Source organism: Rhinolophus ferrumequinum, chromosome 20 (genome assembly GCF_004115265.2).
Source record: "Rhinolophus ferrumequinum isolate MPI-CBG mRhiFer1 chromosome 20, mRhiFer1_v1.p, whole genome shotgun sequence".
Lineage (NCBI taxonomy): Eukaryota > Metazoa > Chordata > Mammalia > Chiroptera > Rhinolophidae > Rhinolophus > Rhinolophus ferrumequinum.
This window is the reverse complement of record NC_046303.1, coordinates 12,239,623-12,260,782: the sequence shown is the minus strand read 5'-3', so window position 1 is coordinate 12,260,782 and position 21,160 is coordinate 12,239,623. Positions and strand designations below refer to the sequence as shown.

The window sequence follows — 21,160 nt, the reverse complement described above, 5'->3', positions numbered from 1 at the left end:
CGCGCGAGTGGTGCACTGGGCATGCGCGAGCGGGCCCCGGGCCCGGCCGGTGGAGGACTCAGGTAGCGCGCGTTGGCGCAGCCAGCCACCCGCTGCCTCACTTGCGGCACTTTAAAGGATTCAGCCTCCCCTCCGGCCCACCCGTGCCTTGGCCTCCTTGCAGAGGCGCGCCAACCGCGTCTCGTCCTCACGTGCCGAGGCCGCTGCAGTGACCCCGATCCCCGGGCCGACGATGTGAGACCTGCCGGGTGTCCCCGCACCGGGCCGGGACGCCGAGAGTGGGCGTCTCGGCAGCGCAGGGAGATGGCCTTGCTGCCGGTGCTCCTCGCCTCCTGGGGCCTGGGACAGTGAGGGTGCTGGCGAGCGAGGGAACGCGGCCCCGGGGCGGCAGGGGCGAAGGGGTCGCGGGCACGATGGAGGGGGTGCTGTACAAGTGGACCAACTATCTGAGCGGTGAGTGGGGGCGCGCCAGGGGCCGGGTCCTTTGTCTGAGCGGCCCGCGGGCGGCGTTGGGACTCGCCTCCTGGGGGTCGTGGTCATGGCCCCTCCTGGTACCAGAGGGACCTGTGCGGACCGGGAATATTTCCCCAAAGCAGTTCTTTCAAAGGACTGTATGCCCCCAGGCTGTACGAGCACATTCCCCCGTTGGACTGGGTGAGGGCAGGAGCAGCCCGTTCACTTCAAGGAAAGCTACGAAATCCTGAGATTTGGGGTGACTGGAAAGGCACGCTGCCCTCCGTGTCAGCGGGAGGAGGCGCTGACTCCTGCAGTGGGGTCCTCTGGGAGTCAGTCTCTCGAATTCTGGGGAAGGAGCTGGTCTCACTTGGTCAGCAGATGGGATGGAAGATTTCAAATAAATGCCCGCAGTTACGTGGAATTCCAGAGGTGAAAGGTCCTTTTCCAAACATAGGACACTTTTTTCCTTTTGTCACCTTCAGAGTCAAGTGCGTGCACACCAAGGTATCAGAGTTCTGTCTCAACAGTTTCAGAGCTCCAAGGTTTGCACAAGGTTTTTGGTTTTCTCGCTGAGCATTTCTTTTTGTTTTACAGACTCAGAAATTACCATAAAATCAATGCAAATATTAGCAAGTTTTCTTGCCCTGCTGAGCAAAATGGCTTAAAAATAGTACCCAGTCTCCTTTCCAATTTGTGGAAGTACTTCCTTCATATCTTGAGAAGGTCTTAACTATTCTTAAGCTATGAATTATGATTCAGAACAAGAATTTTTTTTGTTTGTTTGCATTTGTGCAACCGGTATTTAATAAAAGCCTTCTGTATGCTGGAAATTGTGCTAGGCACTTTTGGGGAACCTTTTATAATGGGAAAAAGCTAAGCACTTTTTCATTCTAATAGCAATGTATTTGAAACCAGAAATATTCCCAGTATCTTCTAGAGTGAAGGAAAAACAGTATTTTCCCATCCTTCCTGAAAGGACAGTTTTTTAAAGGTTGTGGTGTGCTGGTGCTCTGGAGTGTTTTAGGGACTGATGTGTGTGGGACGACGATTCAGGCGGTTCAGGTGGCGTAGTGACTGATGAGCTTACACAGCACAGTCCAGAGTGCACCTGTTGGATGTACCCAGAATCTCTTCCCTGTGAATAATGTGGTTATTTTTTTATTTATTTCTCCTGTAATCATTAATAGAGACTGAATGAGGAAAGGTGTAAGAAGATCTGGACTTTGCTTCAGGGACCTTCATTGATGTCGAGTGATTGCATTAGATACAGATAACTCATGGATGAACTTCAGGAATGGAGGCTGACTAACATTCTACTAACCTACAGGGAGGATGCTTATTTAATTTTTCCTTTTGCGGTATCTCCAAGCTCTGAGATGTATGGATTTTAGGCCCTTACATAAACTTTAGTAGCTGGTCTTTCACCCCTTTCCACCACATGTGCTTTTTAACTTTTTTTCTTTCATCCTCAAGGCTCTTCTTTTTTTCCATCTCTTTTGTTTAGTCTTTTAGTACAGTACCTATTTTCTGGTCATGGAATGCTTGCTTTTATTTTTTATTTATTTATATTTTTCCTGACTGTTTTTGTGTTAGCCTTCAATAAAGCCAAATTTCTCTAGAAGGATCTTTTGGAATCTTTATCATGCGATGCCTATAGCATCTGTTCTGTTGGAAAACAGTCTACTTTTTTCTTCTCCAAGTCAGAGAAGTTAATTCTGTGAGCGATGCCAGGGTGGAAGCCCTAAAGGAGAGCCATTGCCACAGGCAGTTGTCCTTACACCAGGCTGCTGGTTCCCTTGGCCCAGGGGCTGTCTCCATGCGGGCACACTGTTCATAGAAGCCCATCAGACCACTGGGTACTTTTCTTGGATATACTTAGAATTTTGGTTCAGCACATTCCCTTTCATTAGGAGATAAAGTTACCTTGGAAAGCAATAGTAATAGCCGAGGACCGACAAATGCGTTCTTGTTTCTTCCACCCTCCTTTGCGAGTTGATCTCCCCAAAAGAGCACACTGTGCGTGTTAATGACAAGCTTTGATGCAGACATCACTACTTTTTCTTCTCGTAAAACTTGTTTTCCAGAGTAACATTTTCTTTTCCTTATGATTTTGCACATAGTAATTTTAAAATACATAGACTCCCAGTCCAAGATTTTGTTTATTCTGAGTTTTTTCTCCAAAGGGAGTACATAACCCATTTGTGTAGTTTGTTTATTTCTGTCATGCGCACAGCTTGATATGGAATGCCTTGTGTCAAATTTGAGTGGAGAAGTTAGGCAATCAGTTTGTCAGCTAATCCTTTGAATCCTTGAAGAATGTTCTTAATTGTATTCACCTGCTCTGCGCTGGGCACTGCTAGGCACACTAGGCGCACAGCAAGCGGTGCTGCACAGGACACACAGCCCCTGCCTTCCTTGAGCTCGCAGTCTGCGGGGGAGAAAGACTTTCACTGGGTAAGTGGCATGCGTTACCCAAGCCAGATGCTTTAGCAGCGGGTTCCCACGCGTGTGTGATTTGCAGCGAGGGGAAGACAGGAGGCTAGTCTGGATCACGGGGGAAGGTTTGTGAGGGAAAGATTTCCGCAGAGCCTTAAGGATAAATTGAAGCTAGCTGGGCGGCGAGGCCAAGGCAGAGATGCAGTTGGAGCTGTAAAGAAGAATTTGGGGGGAAGGCAATGCTAGTGTGAAGGCCCTAAAGCAGAATAGAGATCGGTGAGTTTGAGGAAAGGAAAGAAGACCCGCATGCGCATGGGGGGAGCTGAGAAGAGTGAGGCTCCAACAAGGCTGCAGAGGTAGGTGGAGGCCTGAGATGGCAGGGCCTCGTAGGCGGGTTTCAGTACTGTGGAGGGATTGTGTGTGTGTGTGTGTGTGTGTGAGAGAGAGAGAGGTGATACAATTGTTTAAAAGCACACCTTGGCTGCATTTATTGTATTTTGTCAAATAATATAGTTATTTTGTGAACTTCTCTTGCCTCGAATTAAACTAGTATGTATCAGTTACTAAAAGTTAAAAACATCAAGCCCTGAGAATAGCAGCTAAATTGCTTGCATGAGTGTACCCCTAAAATACAGAAAGAAAGGAAGTATCTTTCCCCTACTATGCTAGGCATACTCAGGTGCTCCTTCAGGGGGAAATGGTGGGGGTGGGGGCGGGGCGGGGCGCTTGTATGTGTTTTCTTCAGCAGTCCTGAGCCAGCCTGCCTTTGGAGCGGCAGAACACTGGACATTGTGGGATTTACTGTCAGACCCTCTCTTCAGATATTAGAAGATTAAACCTGCAATGAAAAGGGAATGCATTAAATATTTCACCAACACCTTTATAATGTGAGACATGGTGCTAAGCACCGTCTGTCTGTTATTGGTATCTTTCAAGCCCTAAAAGTGAGTCAAAGAATATTAGATATGCATGGTTATACATTGATGCTCTATAGTAGAACACGAGTTGAGGACTGAAAGACACCTGAAGTTTGATGCTAGACTAGCGCTGTCACTACCAGCTGCAGTCATTTTACTATTCTGAGCTTTAGTGTCATCCTCCAGTAAAAAGAAAGAAAGAAAGAAAGAAAGAAAGAAAGAGAGAGAGAGAGAGAGAGAGAGAGAGAGAGAGAGAGAAAGAAAGAAAGAAAGAAATGAGATTTTTCAGTGAATATTTATCAGAAGAGTAAAAAAAACTTAACACTTATAATGTTCCAGACACTATTCTAAACATTGTACATGGATCAACTCATTTGATCTTCACAGCAATTGTAGGAAGCAGTTGCCTTTATCATTCCCATATTCCAGATGGAGACACTGAGACACTAAAAGGTGAGGGAACTGGCCCCAGATCACGCAGTTAGGAAGTGGCTCTGGAGTCAGTGCTCCATCACATAACACTTGGAAAGGTCCTTCCTGCTTGATCATTATATAATTCTAGCTGATGCCGAATGCACCTGTATTTAAAGTATGTTGATGTAGAACAGCGGACTCTATTTCGGGTTCGGAGGTGGGGAAGGCTCCAGGAGTGGGGAAGACTTTGTCCAGTGTTGTGCACATGTTTTGTCGCAAGGAACATTTCTAAGCCGTACTGTGAGTGTTCTGCTTTGCAGTTTTAGGTCCCTTTCCTGCCCACTCAGCAGACAGGAGGGCCGCTGCCATGAGCTCCAGCCAGCTGCAGGCTTCTCGGGCCCCTCCAGCAGGTTGGGGCATAAGCACATTGCAGCACTGCATTCCAAAAATGACAAAAGCTTGCATCATGCTGACCAGATGGTCTGAGGAGGTGCTTACTCCAGAGCCCCCAGGTGGAGGAAGGCGACTCTTGCCTTTGCGTGCTTGTGCTGTGGAAAGAGTGCCAAGAGGAGATCACTCTAGAATGTGAGTGATCCAGAGCAAGATTATCATGGTCTCACAGTCACTGGTCAACCTTTGTTTGTTTGTTTGACATCTTCCTTGAGATAATGATTCACCAATCGTAAATTTCACCATTTAAAGTATATGAGTCAGTGGCTTTTAGTATATTTACAGAGTGCAGTTGTCATCATAATCAATTTTACAACATTTGCTTCATCCCAGAAAGAACCCAGTACATGTTAGCCATCACTGCCACCCCACCTGCTCTTGGCCTTGGCAACTACTAATCTTCTGTCTGTATAAATTTGCCTGTTCTAGACATTTCATATAAATGGAATCATACATTATGTGGTCTTTTTGTGGCTGACTTCTTTTACCCAGGATAGTGTTTTTCGAGTTCATCGTTGTTCTAGCATGTATCAGTACTTCATTCCTTTTTATTCATCCATGGTATGGATATAACACATTTTGTTTATCCATTCATCAACCGATGGAATTGGAGTTGCTCCATTTTTTGATTATGAATAATGGTGCTGTGAACATTTGTGTCAGGTTTTTGTGTGGATGTGTTTTCCTTTCTCTTGAATATAAACCTAGGAGTGGAATTGCTGGGTCATAATGTCAACTCTTTCTTTAACAGTTTGGAGAACTGCCTGACTGTTTTCCAAACAGCTGCCCCATTTGACAGTCTTACCCGTAATGAAAGAAGATTCCTATTTCTCCACATCCTCACCAACACTTGTTATTGTCTGTCTTTAATTATACCCACCCTGGTGTGTTAAAGTGGTATCTCATTGTGGTTTTGATTTCTAGTTCTCTGATGAGTAATGACGTTGATCATCTTCTCATGTGATTAGCCATTTGTATATCTTCTTTGGAGAAATACCTGTTCCCATCCTTTGCCCATTTGTTCATTGAGTTTATTTTTTCATTGTGGAATTGTAAGAATTCTTTATTCTGGATACGAGTTCCTTATCATACATACGATTTATAAATATTTTTTCCTGTTCTGTAGATTGTCTTTCACTTTCTTGATGGCATCTTTTGCAGCACAAAAGTTTTTAATTTTGATGTCTAGTTTATCAGTTTTTTATTTTATTGCTCATGCTTTTAGTGTCATGTCTTAGGAAACCATTGCCTAACTTCAGGTCATGAGGATTTACTCCTGTTTTTTTCTAAAAGTTTGTATAGTTTTAGCTCTTAAAATGTAGGTCTTTGATACATTTTGAATTAACTTTTGTGTATGATGTGAGATAAGTGTACAACTTCCTGCTTTGCACATAGATAGCAGTAGTCAACTCTGTACTCGTGGTTTCAGTCATAGGACCATGAGCCAGTATATTTATTTGAATGCCTACCTTGAAGTGTAAAAGGCTGGAGTCAGAAAGCCCTGACTTCAAACCTCTGCTCTGTTGCTTACTAGTACTGACACCTTGAGCAAGTTACTTCATCTCCCTGAGCTTTAGTGTTAAGATGACGTCAAGGATAGTGGCCACACTAAGTTTGTTATAAAGATGAAATGGGTAACATATATGCAGCTGCCTGGTACATAGTTCACTTAAGGGGAGATTAATTGGATAGCCGTTTTGGTTAGTGATGCCCGAAAAGTTCAGTTTATACTATCTGTGTGTGAATTGTGGCTCCTCGTGGCTTCTGAGAGTGTATGTATTTTGAATTCCTTAAATCCTCCTTTTGGAAGTTGGGCGGGTATAAAGTATAAAGGAAAAGATTCCAATAAACTATCAATTTTGGAATTGACTCTGCAGTCCTCTGACAGTCATGTTTTTGGGTGAACGATAATAACAGATCACAGTATAATTCTGTGTATCACTGGTCTATACTTCTGTTTCCAGCAAAAATTAATATTTGTTAGGGAACATAAGAGATGTCAGACCATAGCCTCATTGGCACTCCATCAAAAGCAGCACCAATCTTTCCATTGATTTTGATGTGTGATGTGGTTTAGAAATGTTAGCAGTGACCCATAGAGTCTTATGTCATTGAAATGGTCTGTGGACTGAAGAAGCCTGAGAACCATGCTTGTTGGACTTTACTCTCAATGTTTAATCCTTACCACTTCCTTTTACCACTACTTTCATCTGTTTAGAATTGAGCAAAAGCCAGTTAAAATTCATTAGGAGTAGATTTGAGACAGACAGAAAAATGGGCAGTGGAGCTATCATTGGACACAAGACAGATGAATGAGACAACAGGGAGAGTAAGGCCAAACAATACCAGGATGCTTGGGCATTTCTCTCTCTGGATCTGTTTTGCGTTGGCTGGTAGAGGGTGTGAGAGGTCTAAGGGAGATGGAGAAATGGATAATCCCTATTGACTTAGCCAGAGACAGGGTTGACCTTTCTCGGTATTCCTTTCACATCAAAGGAAGCAAAATATCGTTTGTTTAAGAATCTACCCTATGTCCTTCAGATAGAATTATTTCTGTATAGTTCAAAACAAGGAGGGCTCTGTCTTGAATTTCAAAATACCAGAGGAATGGTTTTAGCAATCTACTTTTTACACTGTCTAATAGCCCCCAATCTGTCAGTCAATCATTCATTCATTCAATCAAGAAGCACTGAGCATCAGCTTCTTACCAGACCCTGTGTGGGTGTTAGGGATACTGTTTGGAGCAAGACATGATCCTTGTTCTCAAGGAGATCATAGTGTAGTGGAAATTCTACTCAGCTATGAAAATGCTCTTCCAGCTAAATTTGTGATTTTGACCTTGAAGCTTTTATGTGATTGCTCTGAGGCCGTGGCTGGTTAGGCTGAGACAGACCACATTGCATATGGCCGGTCCCTAGGTGCAGTTAGGTGTTACCTATCACTTGGGGCTTTTGACTGGAATGTTAAAGGCAAATTCAGGGCACACCTGGCAGGCTGGAATGTTCGTCTTTGGTCATCGCAGTTGACATCACAGATGTCCCGTTGCTTTTCTGCTTCTGCTGGCCAATATATACCGTTTGGATGGAGACCCACCCTTCAACTTCTAAGGCCAGTCTAAGTAGCCAGAAATCAGGAGAGAAGAAAGTCATTATGTGAGGAAGGTATACAACGGGTCAAAAGAGACAGGCGTATCTTTGTCAAGAAAAATGAGGAGAATCCTTTTTCAGGAGTGGTCACAGAAAACTTCATGGAGGAGGCGGAACCAAAGGGTGGGTGGAATTGGCCTGACAAAAGGAGGAAGGTGAGGGAACAGAAGTGACTCAGTGAAGGAACCAGCAGGGATAAAAAGGAGACTTCCTGTCTGGGAGCAGGAGGAAATGCTGGAGTATTGCTGGGATGCGGTTCAATTATTATGCCAAGCCAAACCTGAGAGATTAGAATTGATTTGGTAGTGGGCACCTGGGGTTTTTGAATAGGAGAAAAGAGCAGGTAACCACAATATGTAAGGAAGATTCAGCTGGCTGAAACAGGATAAAGGAGGAGGGAAAACTGAAATACACAGCAAGATGACAAGGGAGGGGGAGAAGGGAGGCATTATCCCCATTTTACAGATGAATAAACCAAGGTTACAAGATCATTAACGTAAAATCGTGCAGCAAATAAATCTTGAGCCCAGGTCTGCCCGACTCCATGCCATGCCTTTATGCCCCGGTATGGGCACAGTGGAATGCTGGAAATGCGGGTGGTTGGGAAGCGTTTAGGGACTGACCTGGAGGGGTAGGCACAACTGACCTTCAGCTTTGGAGCTAATTTATGCTGATTACATGAAATCTCGAGTCGTCACTTCGGAGAGATTGTCAATCCTATCAAGGAATGTAACCTCCCTTTATTTGCTTGAGTCTGGAGTTAGGATGCTGGATTTGTTGGGAGAGACATTACAGTCAGAATGAAGATGACATGCCACACCTTAGATACTCAGTCCATCTCTCTCCGTTTATAAATTAGAAAATAATGCCCAGGGGAATCGTGATGTGCTTAGGATGACATATCTGGATATTATGAGTCTGAACTTGAACCAAAGTTTCCTGACTCCATTCTCTTGCGTAAGGCGATGATGGGACATAATGAGAGGCATTGCCCAGAACAAGTAAATGTAACAGGTACCCGATTCAGAAGCCCAAAGCACACAGGGGAGCTGACTTACAGCAGGTTCTCACAGCAGGCTCTAAAGAGAATTTGATGTAATATATTGTAATTAGAGTCTCCTCGCCATCTGCATGCCTGACTCCCCAGTGGACTGTCACTCTTTGAGGGCTGGGATCTTCTTTTCTATAAATCACCAAGCCTGGTAAATTATAAGTGCTCAAAAAATGCTTTTTGAATTAATTGATGATAAATTAAGAAGCCTATAATTTAGCTAATGCTTGGTTATTATCTGTTATTATTAGGGGTGTCTCTTCTTCTTCCTTGTTCCCCAGCTGCAGTAAAATCCTTACTGACTGACCTGGCAGAGGAGCCCAAGGCTTTGTTATCCACTGTCCTGTCTGGAGCTCCTGCAGGGGAGCGGAGTTACGGGAAGGGCTCTGATGAGGTGGCGTATGATTTAGCACCCAGGGCTGGGCAGTGGAAAATACCACTGCTATGGCAGTCGGGGCTCGATAATGATTTTGCCTCAATTAAAAATGGGACAGTTGTTTTCTTTTCCTAACATATCTATACAACATCCATAATATTATGTATTATAACCATAACCTAATGTATCTAGGTTATGAAAACAGCAGCCACAACTTAGGCTGAATAAGTTAAGTCTTGCCTCATCACTTCAGAGAGATTGTCCATCCTATCAAGAAACTTAATCTCACTTTATTTTCTTGAGATGGGTTGCGTTCTCTTGAAATAGGTTCTGTGAAAGAATTGAGTTTCCTGTGGTTTTGTACGAAGATGGAGATTTACAGATTTTGAAAGCTATAAGAGACTTCTAGAGACTATTAAGCTCATGCTGTAATTCTGTAGAAAAGGAACTAAAGCTGAAAGAAGTTAGGGACTTATTCACCCCTTTTGTTTCTCCCATTCTATACCTGCTTAATTATGGTCACTATTTTTTTTCCTTATGGTTAATGGAAAAGCACCTTTCCTTCATTTTTTTCTTTCCATTTGGCTTAATTTTCTACAAATGGATTTAAATAACCTCTTCTTATGTTTTTCTGCATTTTTACACAGCAGTATTTCATTATGGATTTTAAAAATTCACAGTGTTTTCTTTTTTATTATTAATGTTTTATTTATTAATGTTTTCTTTTCTTTTTCTTCTGTTAAACTATAAGATTGGAAAACAGTAAGACTGTTGTCCCCTAACACCTAATTGGCAAAAGTTCTGAAGAAACTATGATGGGTTTATAGGCAGAGTGATGTGTCCTAACTGTTATTACACTTACTGGGCATCTTGCTAGTTGTTCTAGTTAAGAATGTTCTCATTGGGCCAAAATGGAGTTAGCCCACTGCAGCCTCTCTCCCACTCATTATAACTAAAATCTCTGAGAAAAATACTAAAAGCAACTATCTGAGCACACTGAAAAGTAAATAATAATGGGCAGACAGGAGAGGGAAGACAACACTTAAACGACAAACATGGTAAAGATGAACATTCTTGAAACAAATGAAAAGGTAGAGATTCTTGGAAGAAAAATATAAACTATTAAAAAAAACCTAAATGGGCATTTTAGAACTAAAAAGCATGACATTTGAAATTTAAAAAATAAACTCAGTAGATGGGCTCAGTAGAGTACACATGACACAGGAAAGGATCAGCGAACTTGAAGATAAATTAATAGAAATTATCCAGTCTGAAGAACGGAGAGAAAAAAACATTGGAGGAAAAATGAATAAAACTACAGGGACCAGTGGGGCAGTAACAAATGGTCTAACATTCTGGGTTTGGAGAAAGGAGAAGGGGAAAGTAGAATGATGTTGGTGAAGAAAAGGGGCTTGAAAAAATAAGAACTGAAAACTTCCCAAATTAGGTGAAAACTACAAATTTACAGATTCAAGAAGCTCACCAAATTCCAAGCAGTGTAAACTCAAAGAAACACATACCCACACACGTAATGAAACTTCTGAAAACTAAAAAAATCTCAAAAACAGCAAGAATAGAAAGTATCTGGGATTTGCAGTATCTGGGATTTGCACATCTGCAGTATCTGGGATTTCTTATCAGAAACCATGGATGCTAGAAGACTTGGGGGAAAAATGGCTAAAGGTAGTTCATTAAGCTGAAGAGAAATGATACCAGGGGAAACTTTGAGCATCAGGATTAAAGGAAAAGCAACAGAAATGATAAATATCTGAGTAAATATAATAGACTGTTTTTCTCTCTTAAGTTCTTTAAAATGTGTATGACTGCTGGAAGCAAAAATTAAAACATTATCAGGGGGTGTTCACTTTATGTAGACGTAGTACAAATGATAACTATAACATAAAGAAGGAAGGCTAAAAGGACTTGAAATGGTAAAATATTAATTCTAAATAGGCTGAAAAGCTAGATATGTATTTCATAAACCCTAGAGCAACCAGTGAACAAATACCAAGAGATACAGCAAAAAACCCAATAGGTAAATTAAAATGGAATTATATAAACCAAAAGAAAGCAGGAAAGGGAGGGACAAAGTAATCTGAAAAAGAAAAAAAAAAAACAGGAAACAATCAGAGAAATAATAAAACACTGGTCCTAATTCCAAATATATCTATCATATGTTAAATGAAAATGGTCTAAACAAATGAATTAAAAGACACCGATTGTCAGATAACAAGACCAAACTATATGCTGTCTATGAGAAGCCTACTTTAAATATAGAAATATAGATAGATTAAAAATAAAAAGATATATGAACATAGATGTGAAAATCTGCAACAACATATCAGCAAATCGAATCCAAAGATGTATAAAAAGAATTGTACACCATGACCAAGTGGAATTTATCCCAGATACGCAAGGCTGCTTCAATATTTGAAAATCAATTAATGTAATTCATACATCAACAGACTAAAAAAGAAAAATCACATGATCATATCAATAGATACCCAAAAGGCATTTGACACATCACCCATTCATGATAAAAACTCAGTAAACTGAGACTAGAGGAGAACTTTCTCAACTTGATAAAGACCATGTAACATCATACTTAATGATGGGAAATTGGAAGCTTTCCCACTAAGATCAGATGCAAAGCAAGGCTGTCCCTTCTCATCACTTCTTTTTAGCATCATACTGGAAGTTCTTGCTAATGTCATAAGGAAAGCAAAGGCCATAAAAAGTATACAGATTGGAAAGGAAGACATAAAACTGTCTTTGTCTGTAGATGACATGACTGCCTATGTAGAAAATCTGAAAGAATTGACAAAAGTATTGGAACAATAAGCCATTATGGCAAGGTTGCAGATACAAGGTTAATATGTAGAAAAGTCCATTGCTTTCCTATGTACCAACAATGAACAAGTGGAATTTGAAATTTAAAACACAACACCATTTACATTAGGACCCCCTAAAATGAAATATTTAGGAATAAATCTAAGAAAATATGTGTGAGATCTATATGAGGAAAACTATAAAACTGGTGAATGAAATCAGAGAACTAAGTAAATGGAGAGATATTCCATGTTCATGGATAGGAAGGCTCGATATTGTCCATATGTCAGTTCTTCCCAACTTGATCTGTAAATTCAGTGCAATCCCAGTCAGAAATTCTAGCAAGTTATTTTATGGATGTTAAAAAACTGAATCTTAAGTTTATATGGAGAGGCAAAAGATCCAGAATAGCCAACACAATACTGAAGGAGAACAAAGTTAAAAGACTGATGCTTCCTGACTTCAAGACTTACTGTAAAGGTATAGTAATCATCATTGTGTGGTATTGGTGAAAAAATAGACAAATCGAGAGACTACTTCTAGAGAGCCTAGAAGTAGTCCCATATAAATACAATCAACTAATCTTTGAGAAATGAGCAAAGACAATACAATGGAGCAAAGACAGTCTTTTCAACAAATGGTGCTGGAACAACTGGACATCCATGTGCAAAAAAATGAATGTAGACACAGATCATACACCCTTCACCAAAATTAGCTCAAAATGGATAATAGACTTAAATGTGAAATGTAAAACTATAAAACTCTTAGAAGATAACTTGGGAGAAAACCTAGATGCCCTTGGTTATTTTGATGTTTTTTAGATACAGGCCATGAAAGAATTAGCTAGACTTTGTTAAAATAAAAACTTTTGTTCTGTGAGAGACAATATCAAGAGAATTAGAAGACAAATCACAGACTCAGAGAAAATATTTGTAAAAGATACATCTGACCAAAGGATAAAAATATACAAAAACTCTTAAAACTCAACAATACAAAAATAAGAACCTGATTTTTTAAAAATGGGCCAAAGACCTCAACAGACACTTCACCAAAGATATACAGATGGTAGCGAAGCATATGAAAAGTAGCTCTACCTCATAGGTTATCAAGGAAATGCAAACTAAAGCGACTAAGAAATACCATGACACACCTATTAGAATGGCCAAAATCCTAAACACTGACAACACCAAATGCTAACAAGGATGGAGAGCAAGAACGTTCATACGTTGCTGACGGGAATGCAAAATGCACAGCCACTTTAGAATACAGTTTGTAGGTTTCTCACAAAACCAAACATACTCCAGCCATTCAACAGTCATACTCCTCGGTATTTACCCAAAGGAATTGAAAACTCACGTCCACACAAAACCTGCACAAGGATCTTGATAGCAGATTTATTTGTTCATAATTGCAAAAACTTGGAAGAAACCAAGATGTCTTTCAGTAGGTAAATGGGTAAATAAATTGTGGTCTTTCCAGACAATGGAATATTATTCAACCCTTAAAATATTATTCAACCCTTAAAATAAATAAGCTATCAAGCCATGAAAAGACATGGAATAGTCTTACATGTATATTACTCAGTGAAAGAGCCAATCTGAAAAGGTTACACACTGAGTGATTCCAGCTATATGACACGTTCTGGAAAAGGCAAAACTATGGAAACAAAACAATAAGTGACTGCTGGGAGGTTGGGGGTTTGTGGTGGGATTTGAATAATGAAGGATACATATCATTATACACATACCCATAGAATGTACAATAGCAAGAGTGAACACTAGGGTAAACTATGAACTTTGGGTGATTATGATGTATCAATGTAAAAGGAAAACAATGTACCATTCTAGTGAGTGATGCCGATAGTGGGGAAGGCTATGCCAGTGTGGGGGCAGGAGGCCCGGGAGAAGCTTTGTATCTCCCTCTCAATTTTGTTTTAAACCTAAAAGTGCTCTTAAAAATTAAAGTCTTTTTTAATTTTTTATTGGGGAACAGTGTGTTTTTCCAGGGCCCATCAGCTCAAAGTCGAGTCGGTGCTCTTTCAATCTGATTGTGGAGGGCACAGCTCAGCTCCAAGTCCAGTCTCCGTTTTCAATCTTAGTTGCAGGGGGCGCAGCATGTGGGGCGCAGCAAAGGAATTGAACCGGCAACCCTGTTGTTAAGAGCTTGCGCTCTAACCAACTGAGCTATCCGGCCACCCTTAAAGTCCTTTTTAAACATTGAAAAAATAATAAAAGGATAGGAAAAAGTATACAATGGAAATACTAATAAAAAGAAAGCTGGATTGGCTATATTGATATTAGACAAAGTAGACTGGGAAAAATTGCAAGGGATAAAGAAGACATTGCATAATTATAAAAGAGTCAATTCCTCAAAAAGACAGGAATTTAAATGTGTACACATCTAAAAACAGAATGTCAAACTGTATGAAGCAGAAACTGATAGAACTGAAAGGGGAAATAGATCCACAATTGTACATGGAAACTTCAACATTCAGTAACTCTCAGTAATCTGTAGAACAAATAGACAGTAAATTATTCAAATATATAGATCTGAACACTGTCAACCAATTGACATTTATAGAATAATCCCCCAAACAACAGCAGAATACTGCATTTTTTCAAATGCACGTGGAACATTCATGGAAGATGGACCATATTGTAGGCTGTCGTAGAAAGCCTGCCAGATTTAAAAGAATGTTCTGTGTCTTTAGTAGAAGTAAACTAGAAAACAATGCCAAAAAGTTGTGGGAAATTCCCAAATATTAGGAAATTAAAAAGTACACTTCTAAGTAACCCATGGGTCAAAGAGGAAGTCTCCAAGAAAATTGGAAAGTATTTTCAATTTAATATGAAAACACAGGAGTGGTTGGCCAGGGGTAAAGTGTGTGTGTGGAGGGCGTGGAGATAGGGCCTGGCTACGAAGGAATAGCACAAGGGAACTTTAAGGAGAAGATAATGGAATTTTTCTGCTTCTTGGTTATTATGGTCATTGTTAGAGGACTCTGCACTTATCAAAACTCAGAACTGTTAACCAAAAAAGAAATTTTACTGTGTGTAAATTTAAAACTAAATATTTTTTTTAACTTCGAGTGCCTTTTTAATAAGAGTACAGTCTTTTTGTTTTTTTGTTTTTTATTCGTGATGTGTTTGGATGAGCTACTTGCCACAAGGCTGATGAGTAAAAAAGGAAATGACAGTATTTTTTAGTCAGATATGGATATGACTCACAAGTAATCACTTTTTTTGGTTTAGATCTATAAAGGAATAAGAACATCTATTCAGAAACTTTGATTTTAAAATGGTGGCTGATGTGAAATAAGAAAGGAAGAAAATACAGTGCTAAATTAACATGAGCTGTGTCATTTTAGATCCAAACATAAGTGCATTTTTAAAGAAAATTATGCTCATTAAAAATATATATTGTTCAACATTACTTGAGTGAAAACAGTGAATTTTGCAAACAACTGCTGTTAATTATGTAGCAAGACATTTGCACTGTGTGAGAAAAGGACAAGCTGGTAACATGGAATAATGATCTTCAAATCTTTAATTTCTTTGAATAATGTTTGTAGTTTTCAGAGTGTAAGTTTTGCACTTCTTTTGTTAAATTTATTCCTAAGTATTTTATTCTCTTTGATGTTATTGTAAATGGAGTTGTTTTCTTAATTTCATTTTCAGATTGTTCATTACAACTCTGTAGAAATACAATTGATATTTGTGTACTGGTCTTTTATCTTGCAACCTTGCTGAACTCATTTATTTTAATAATTTTCTTAGTGGCTTATTTAGGGCTTTGGTTTTTTTTTTTTTTTTTTTTTTTTTTTTTTAAATATATAAGATCATGTCCTGTAGATAGAGGTAGATCTGCCTTTGCTTTCCAGTTTGGATGGCTCATATTTTATACACTAATTGCCCTGGCTGCAACCTCCAACAAATGTTGAAGTGGTGAGAGCAAGCATCCCTTTCTTGTTCTTGATACCAGGGAAAAGCAACCAGTCTTTTGTCATTAAGTCTGATGTTAGCTGTGCCTTTATCAGATTGAAGAAGTTCCCTTCTGTTCCTAGTTTGTTGAGAGTTTTTATTATGAAAGGGTGTTAGACTTTGTCAACTGCTTTTTCTACATTTCATGAGATGATCACATGGCACTTTAGAAATCTTTTATTTACAGACAAACCCAACTCTGTGTAAAAAAGGGATATTTATTGGCTCACTGAAAATCCGGAGCATCTTATCTATGGGTATGACATGGTTTGATTGATGTGTTCAGAAACTGCCATCAGATTTGCCTCTTTTCCCTGCCTCCCTCAAGCCCTCCCACCCAATTTCCTTTTATGTGTGAATCGTGTTTGAGTCTCATTTGATGGCAAAATTACTGCCCACAGCTCCACATCAACATCTTTAAGACCAAAGCAAAAAGAGAGTATCCATTTCTTTGCTGCCTTTCCCCAGTCCCAGCGAAAGTCCCAGAATTATCTCTGGTTGGGTCTCTTTGCCATCACGTAATATATCGTTGAGGACAGGGGATGTGAAGCTCCATTTAAGCCTGAATCACATGCCGAACCTGGAGCTGGTCAGCCCCACGCCAACTACATGGATAGAGTGTGGAGAAGGGGGTTTCAGTAATAGAAATGTGGGGGAGTAGATGCTAGGGTGCCAAAAATAAATGTGCACTATACTTTCTATAGGGAAATAATCCAGGATAATACAAAGGATGTGAAATTGACATTTAAATACTTTTATTCCCCTTCCCGCTCCCTGGCAGCAGGAGTTTATATGAGTTAAAACTTTTCCTTGCTTGTTGAGGTTTCTTTCCTAATCCTTCCAAGCAGGGAGTTTGGCTGACAGCACATTCCATCTCCAGGGGAGGATGGCAAGAAAAAGGGAGTGGGGTTTAGTCTCACGCTAAGGAAGCAGGGAGTGGTACAGACAGTTTTCATCTACTCGGTTGTTACCTTGAGTACTTTATCATTTCCACATATATTAGCCAGGATTCTTCAGAGAAACAGAACTGATAAGACATGTGAGGAGATTTATGACAGGAATTGGCTCATGCGGCTATGGAGACTGGGAAACTCCACAATCTGTTGTCTGTACGCTGGAGAAATCGGAAAACTGGTGATGCAGTTCAGTCTGAGTCCGAAGGCCTGAGAATGGGAACGGGGGCAGGGTGTCAGTCCAGGGCTGAGTCCAAAAGCCCGGGAACCAGGTGTGCCAGTGTACCAGGCAGGAGAAGGGAGAGGATGGAGGATGTCTCAGCTCTAACGGAGAGAGCAAATTTGGCCTCACTCTGCCTGTCTGTTCTACTGAGGCCCACAGTGGATTGGCTGAGGCTCGCCTGCCTCAGCCTACTGATTCAGATGCTAACCTCTCTCAGAGACACACCTAGAAATTATGTTTTATCAGCAGCTAGCCCAGTCAAGTTGATACATGAAGTTAGCCATCGTATACCAACCAAAGTAACGGCAGATTCATTTAAAACAGGATGTGGGTTACTGGGCTCTTCATCATCCATGCCTCTTTTCTCATAGAATTCATCATTCCTGAGCGGACTCTGAGCTTCATCATGAAAGAGCAGAGTGTCCCAGCACTACTCCGGACTCTCCATGGCTCTGCCTTTAAATGAGATGCGAATACATAATGGGAATGAGACTTCTCTGGTCTCTTTATGTGCCTTCTGAAATCCCAGGAACTTTATGCTTTAAAGAAAAGTTTTTCTTGGTCATGGTTTTTGTGGTTAAATCTCCAGAAAACAAACAATAACGATATATTGAACTTCCCCTAGCATAATTATAACTTCTGAATAGATACTGAACCTGTTACAGGGAAGTTACTGTTTCAGTGACTATTATTGTTTACCAGCTACTTTCAGAACTTACTGCAGCTGTGCTTTGTGTGTGGGGGGCGGGGGGGAGAAGGGGAGGCATATTTTACATTTTTCAGATCCTGTAAAATAAACCTAATGTAGTACCAAATTTTTTAAAGATTTAGACTTTTTTTTTCCACATTTCAGTAACTCTGAAATCAGGAAACGTCTCAGAATCAATGCCATGTCGTGCCTGAATAAGCAGGTGGTTTTTTTTCTTTCTCGTGACACATAAAATAATGATGTATCTTAAAATTGATGATGTGTGATGATTAATTTTGTGTGTCAACTTACCTGGGCCAGGGGGTGCCCAGACTTGGCCAAACATCATTCTTGGTGTATCTGTGAGGGTGTTTCTGGATGAGAGTAGCATTTGAATTGATAGATCCAGTAAAGTAGATTGTTTTCCCTAATGAGTGGGCCTCATCCAATCAATCAAAGACCTAAATGGAACCAAAAGATGAAGAGGGAACTCTTCCAGCCTGAGTGCTTGAGCTGAGACATTCATCTTTTCTTGCTTTCTGACTTGGACTGAACCATCGGTTCTTATTTGGTCTCAAGCCTGCCGACTTTCGGACTGGAATTACGATCGGCTCTCCTGGGTCTCTCACTTGCTGACTGCAGATTTTGGGATTTCTCAGCCTCTATCACTGTATGAGTCAATTCCTTTGTATATATAATATACATATATATTATACTTTGTATATATAATATATATGTATATGTGATATATATATATATATATATGTATATTTTTGTTCTACTGAGGCCCACAGTGGATTGGCTGAGGCTCGCCTGCCTCAGTCTACTGATTCAGATGCTAACCTCTCTCAGAGACACACCTAGAAATTATGTTTTACCAGCAGCTAGCCCAGTCAAGTTGCATAATATATATATATGGAGAGAGAGAGAAAGGGAGACATACTATTGGTTCTGTTTCTCTGGAGAACCCTGACTAATACAGATGGGGCTCTAAAATTGATAAAATGTAGTAATTGAGGGTATCCTTCATTTCTTCTACTGCTCTATACCAGGGTAGCTACCGTTCTACAGTTCTAGAAATGGGGCTTGAGGGTTATTATGCTGGGAGGGGCAGGGTAGAAAGACATGGTTTTCTTCCCAAATCTTCTGTGTACTTCCTGTGTGACCTTAATCTACCTGGGACTGGTTTCCTTATCTGTAAAATGAGCTGGTTGGACTAGTTGATTTCTCTTGCATTTCTCAGGTTCTCAGGTATTGATTCATCTGTTTCAGTGCAGGGAGGTGACCTGAGGGGTAAATACTTAGACTCTCTTTCACAGGGCTAACATATCACCAATAATGTCTAATTCCAGGAGTGTGATTCTCTGCTCAGCAAGACATAGTCTGATGATCAGTGTGGTTTCCTGGGTTATAATGTTTGTGTCACGAACAGTGGCCTTCAAGTTTGAGTTGCCATAAAATTTGAAGTCTAGGTCAGGAAGCATCACTTTCTGAAATAAAAATTTACAAGTTCATCCCAAGAGGTTGGCCAGCCAATAATGCACTTGTGTTGAGATAAGGCCATGAGGCTCCTTCCATCCAGTAAAAGGTCTAGGTGTCTCCCTGGGAAGGAGTCCTCAACGTAAAATATAACAAGAGGAATCTAAGTTATAGTTTTAGACAAGGTTACTTATCTGGGGGAGAAAGGCTTGTATGGCAGTATATTGCAGTGACTGCCATGAATTTCTAGAGGGTGGATATTGAGAATCAGTACGTACCCAGCTTTGTTTAAGGATGTGAGAGATATGGTGCCTGGCAGGCCTGAGTATTCTGGTTCCTAGAAAAGCAGACCCCAAGGAAGTAAACAATGAGGGACACCTCTCTCCTGCCACCTACCTCCTGTGCCTGAGTTTAGATTTAGTGCTTACCATTCAGCTCCCTGATTGCATATGTGGTTTCTCTGTACCATGATCTTGGGCTGGGGGTGCTCCAGGAAGCGCACTAAGCTCCTGTTAGAGCGTAGTAAATCAACACCATTTTGACACCGATTGGTGTCTTATGCACCTGGTTTGTGTGACTCACTCCCCAAGGACCCAACATCAGATGTCTGTTCCTGAGCAGGCCTGGAGCTCTACTCAAAGCCCCTACTCCCTTCTCTCTGGCTGCCCAGCCACAGAAGAGTCCTATGCGAGAAACGTATCCCAAAGGGCAGTGGCATTTCAGAGAAAGAAAAGTAATGGGCCTGACAGGGGAAACTGACAAGGCTCATGCAGAGATAGTCAGGGATGACATTTAGACAGAAGATCCAGCTTCGGCAAAAGCCTAGAGCAGGAATACAGCAACTAAGTTTGGTTTGACTAGAATGAGGACTAAATAAGACGTACATTTCAACTGAATACGGTTTGCCCCCCGAAATTCTCAGAAGTCAAAGTAGTTAAGCCCTTGAATATTTTAAGATTACACAATTTCAGTGTTTCGATACTAAATAGTAAGTCAAAGTTACCTTTTCCGAGGGGTCGTATGACCTTAGGCAGACTTATGAGCACTCTGGCGCTGAAAGGGTATTATATAAACTTTTTCCTCATTTCTAAGTTTGGGATAATTTTTCTTCACCAGAGGGGAGGAGAACAAGTATGTGATAACAACAATGTTCAGGAAACAATAATCTTTTATCTTAAAACAATTGGAAATCACAGATTACTAGTACAATATTGAGGGGGAAAAAGGGGTAAAAATCATCGGTAATCCCATTACCTACAGAATCGTCACAACATTTGTTGCTGATCCTTCCGGACTTTTTCTATGTGACTACAAATATATGCATCTGTGGGTGTTTTTGTTTTACAAAAATGGGATCAAACATACATGTCTTTGCAAACCTACTTGCAATTCCCTGAAATGTAAGCTCCTTGGAGCTGGGACCCAGCATCATTCATTGCTAAGTCCTATTGTTATGTCCCGGGAAGCACCTCAGACCCAGGCAGTGATTGAGACCCTGCTCTTGCTTCTGTTTTCAGGTTGGCAGCCTCGATGGTTCCTTCTCTGTGGGGGGATATTGTCCTATTATGATTCTCCTGAAGACGCCTGGAAAGGCTGCAAAGGGAGCATCCAAATGGCGGTCTGTGAAATTCAAGGTGAGAAACCGAGAGAGTTGCAGGCTTTCTTTTTCTGCCTCCCCCACCAAAATAATATTTTAAAAAACCCACTAGTTTCTGCAAGCCTTTCTCTGAAGCTCCTATAGTACAGACAAAAATACATAGTG

At 40.6% G+C, this 21,160-nt stretch overlaps 1 protein-coding gene across 2 annotated transcripts in view; it reads left to right on the top strand.

The window, feature by feature from the left end:
• Nucleotides 1-22: 22 nt before the first annotated feature.
• Nucleotides 23-21,160, top strand: part of PLEKHA8 (pleckstrin homology domain containing A8) — a 48,247-nt gene continuing 27,109 nt past the window's right edge. For both annotated transcript variants that reach the window (XR_004421142.1, XM_033088175.1), the window contains exons 1-2: nt 23-453; nt 20,916-21,032. Coding sequence is in view for 1 of the 2 variants with exons in the window: in XM_033088175.1 (XP_032944066.1) it covers nt 414-453; nt 20,916-21,032 (157 nt within the window). In the remaining variant the exon portion in view is untranslated. The remainder of the gene's footprint in view (nt 454-20,915; nt 21,033-21,160) is intronic.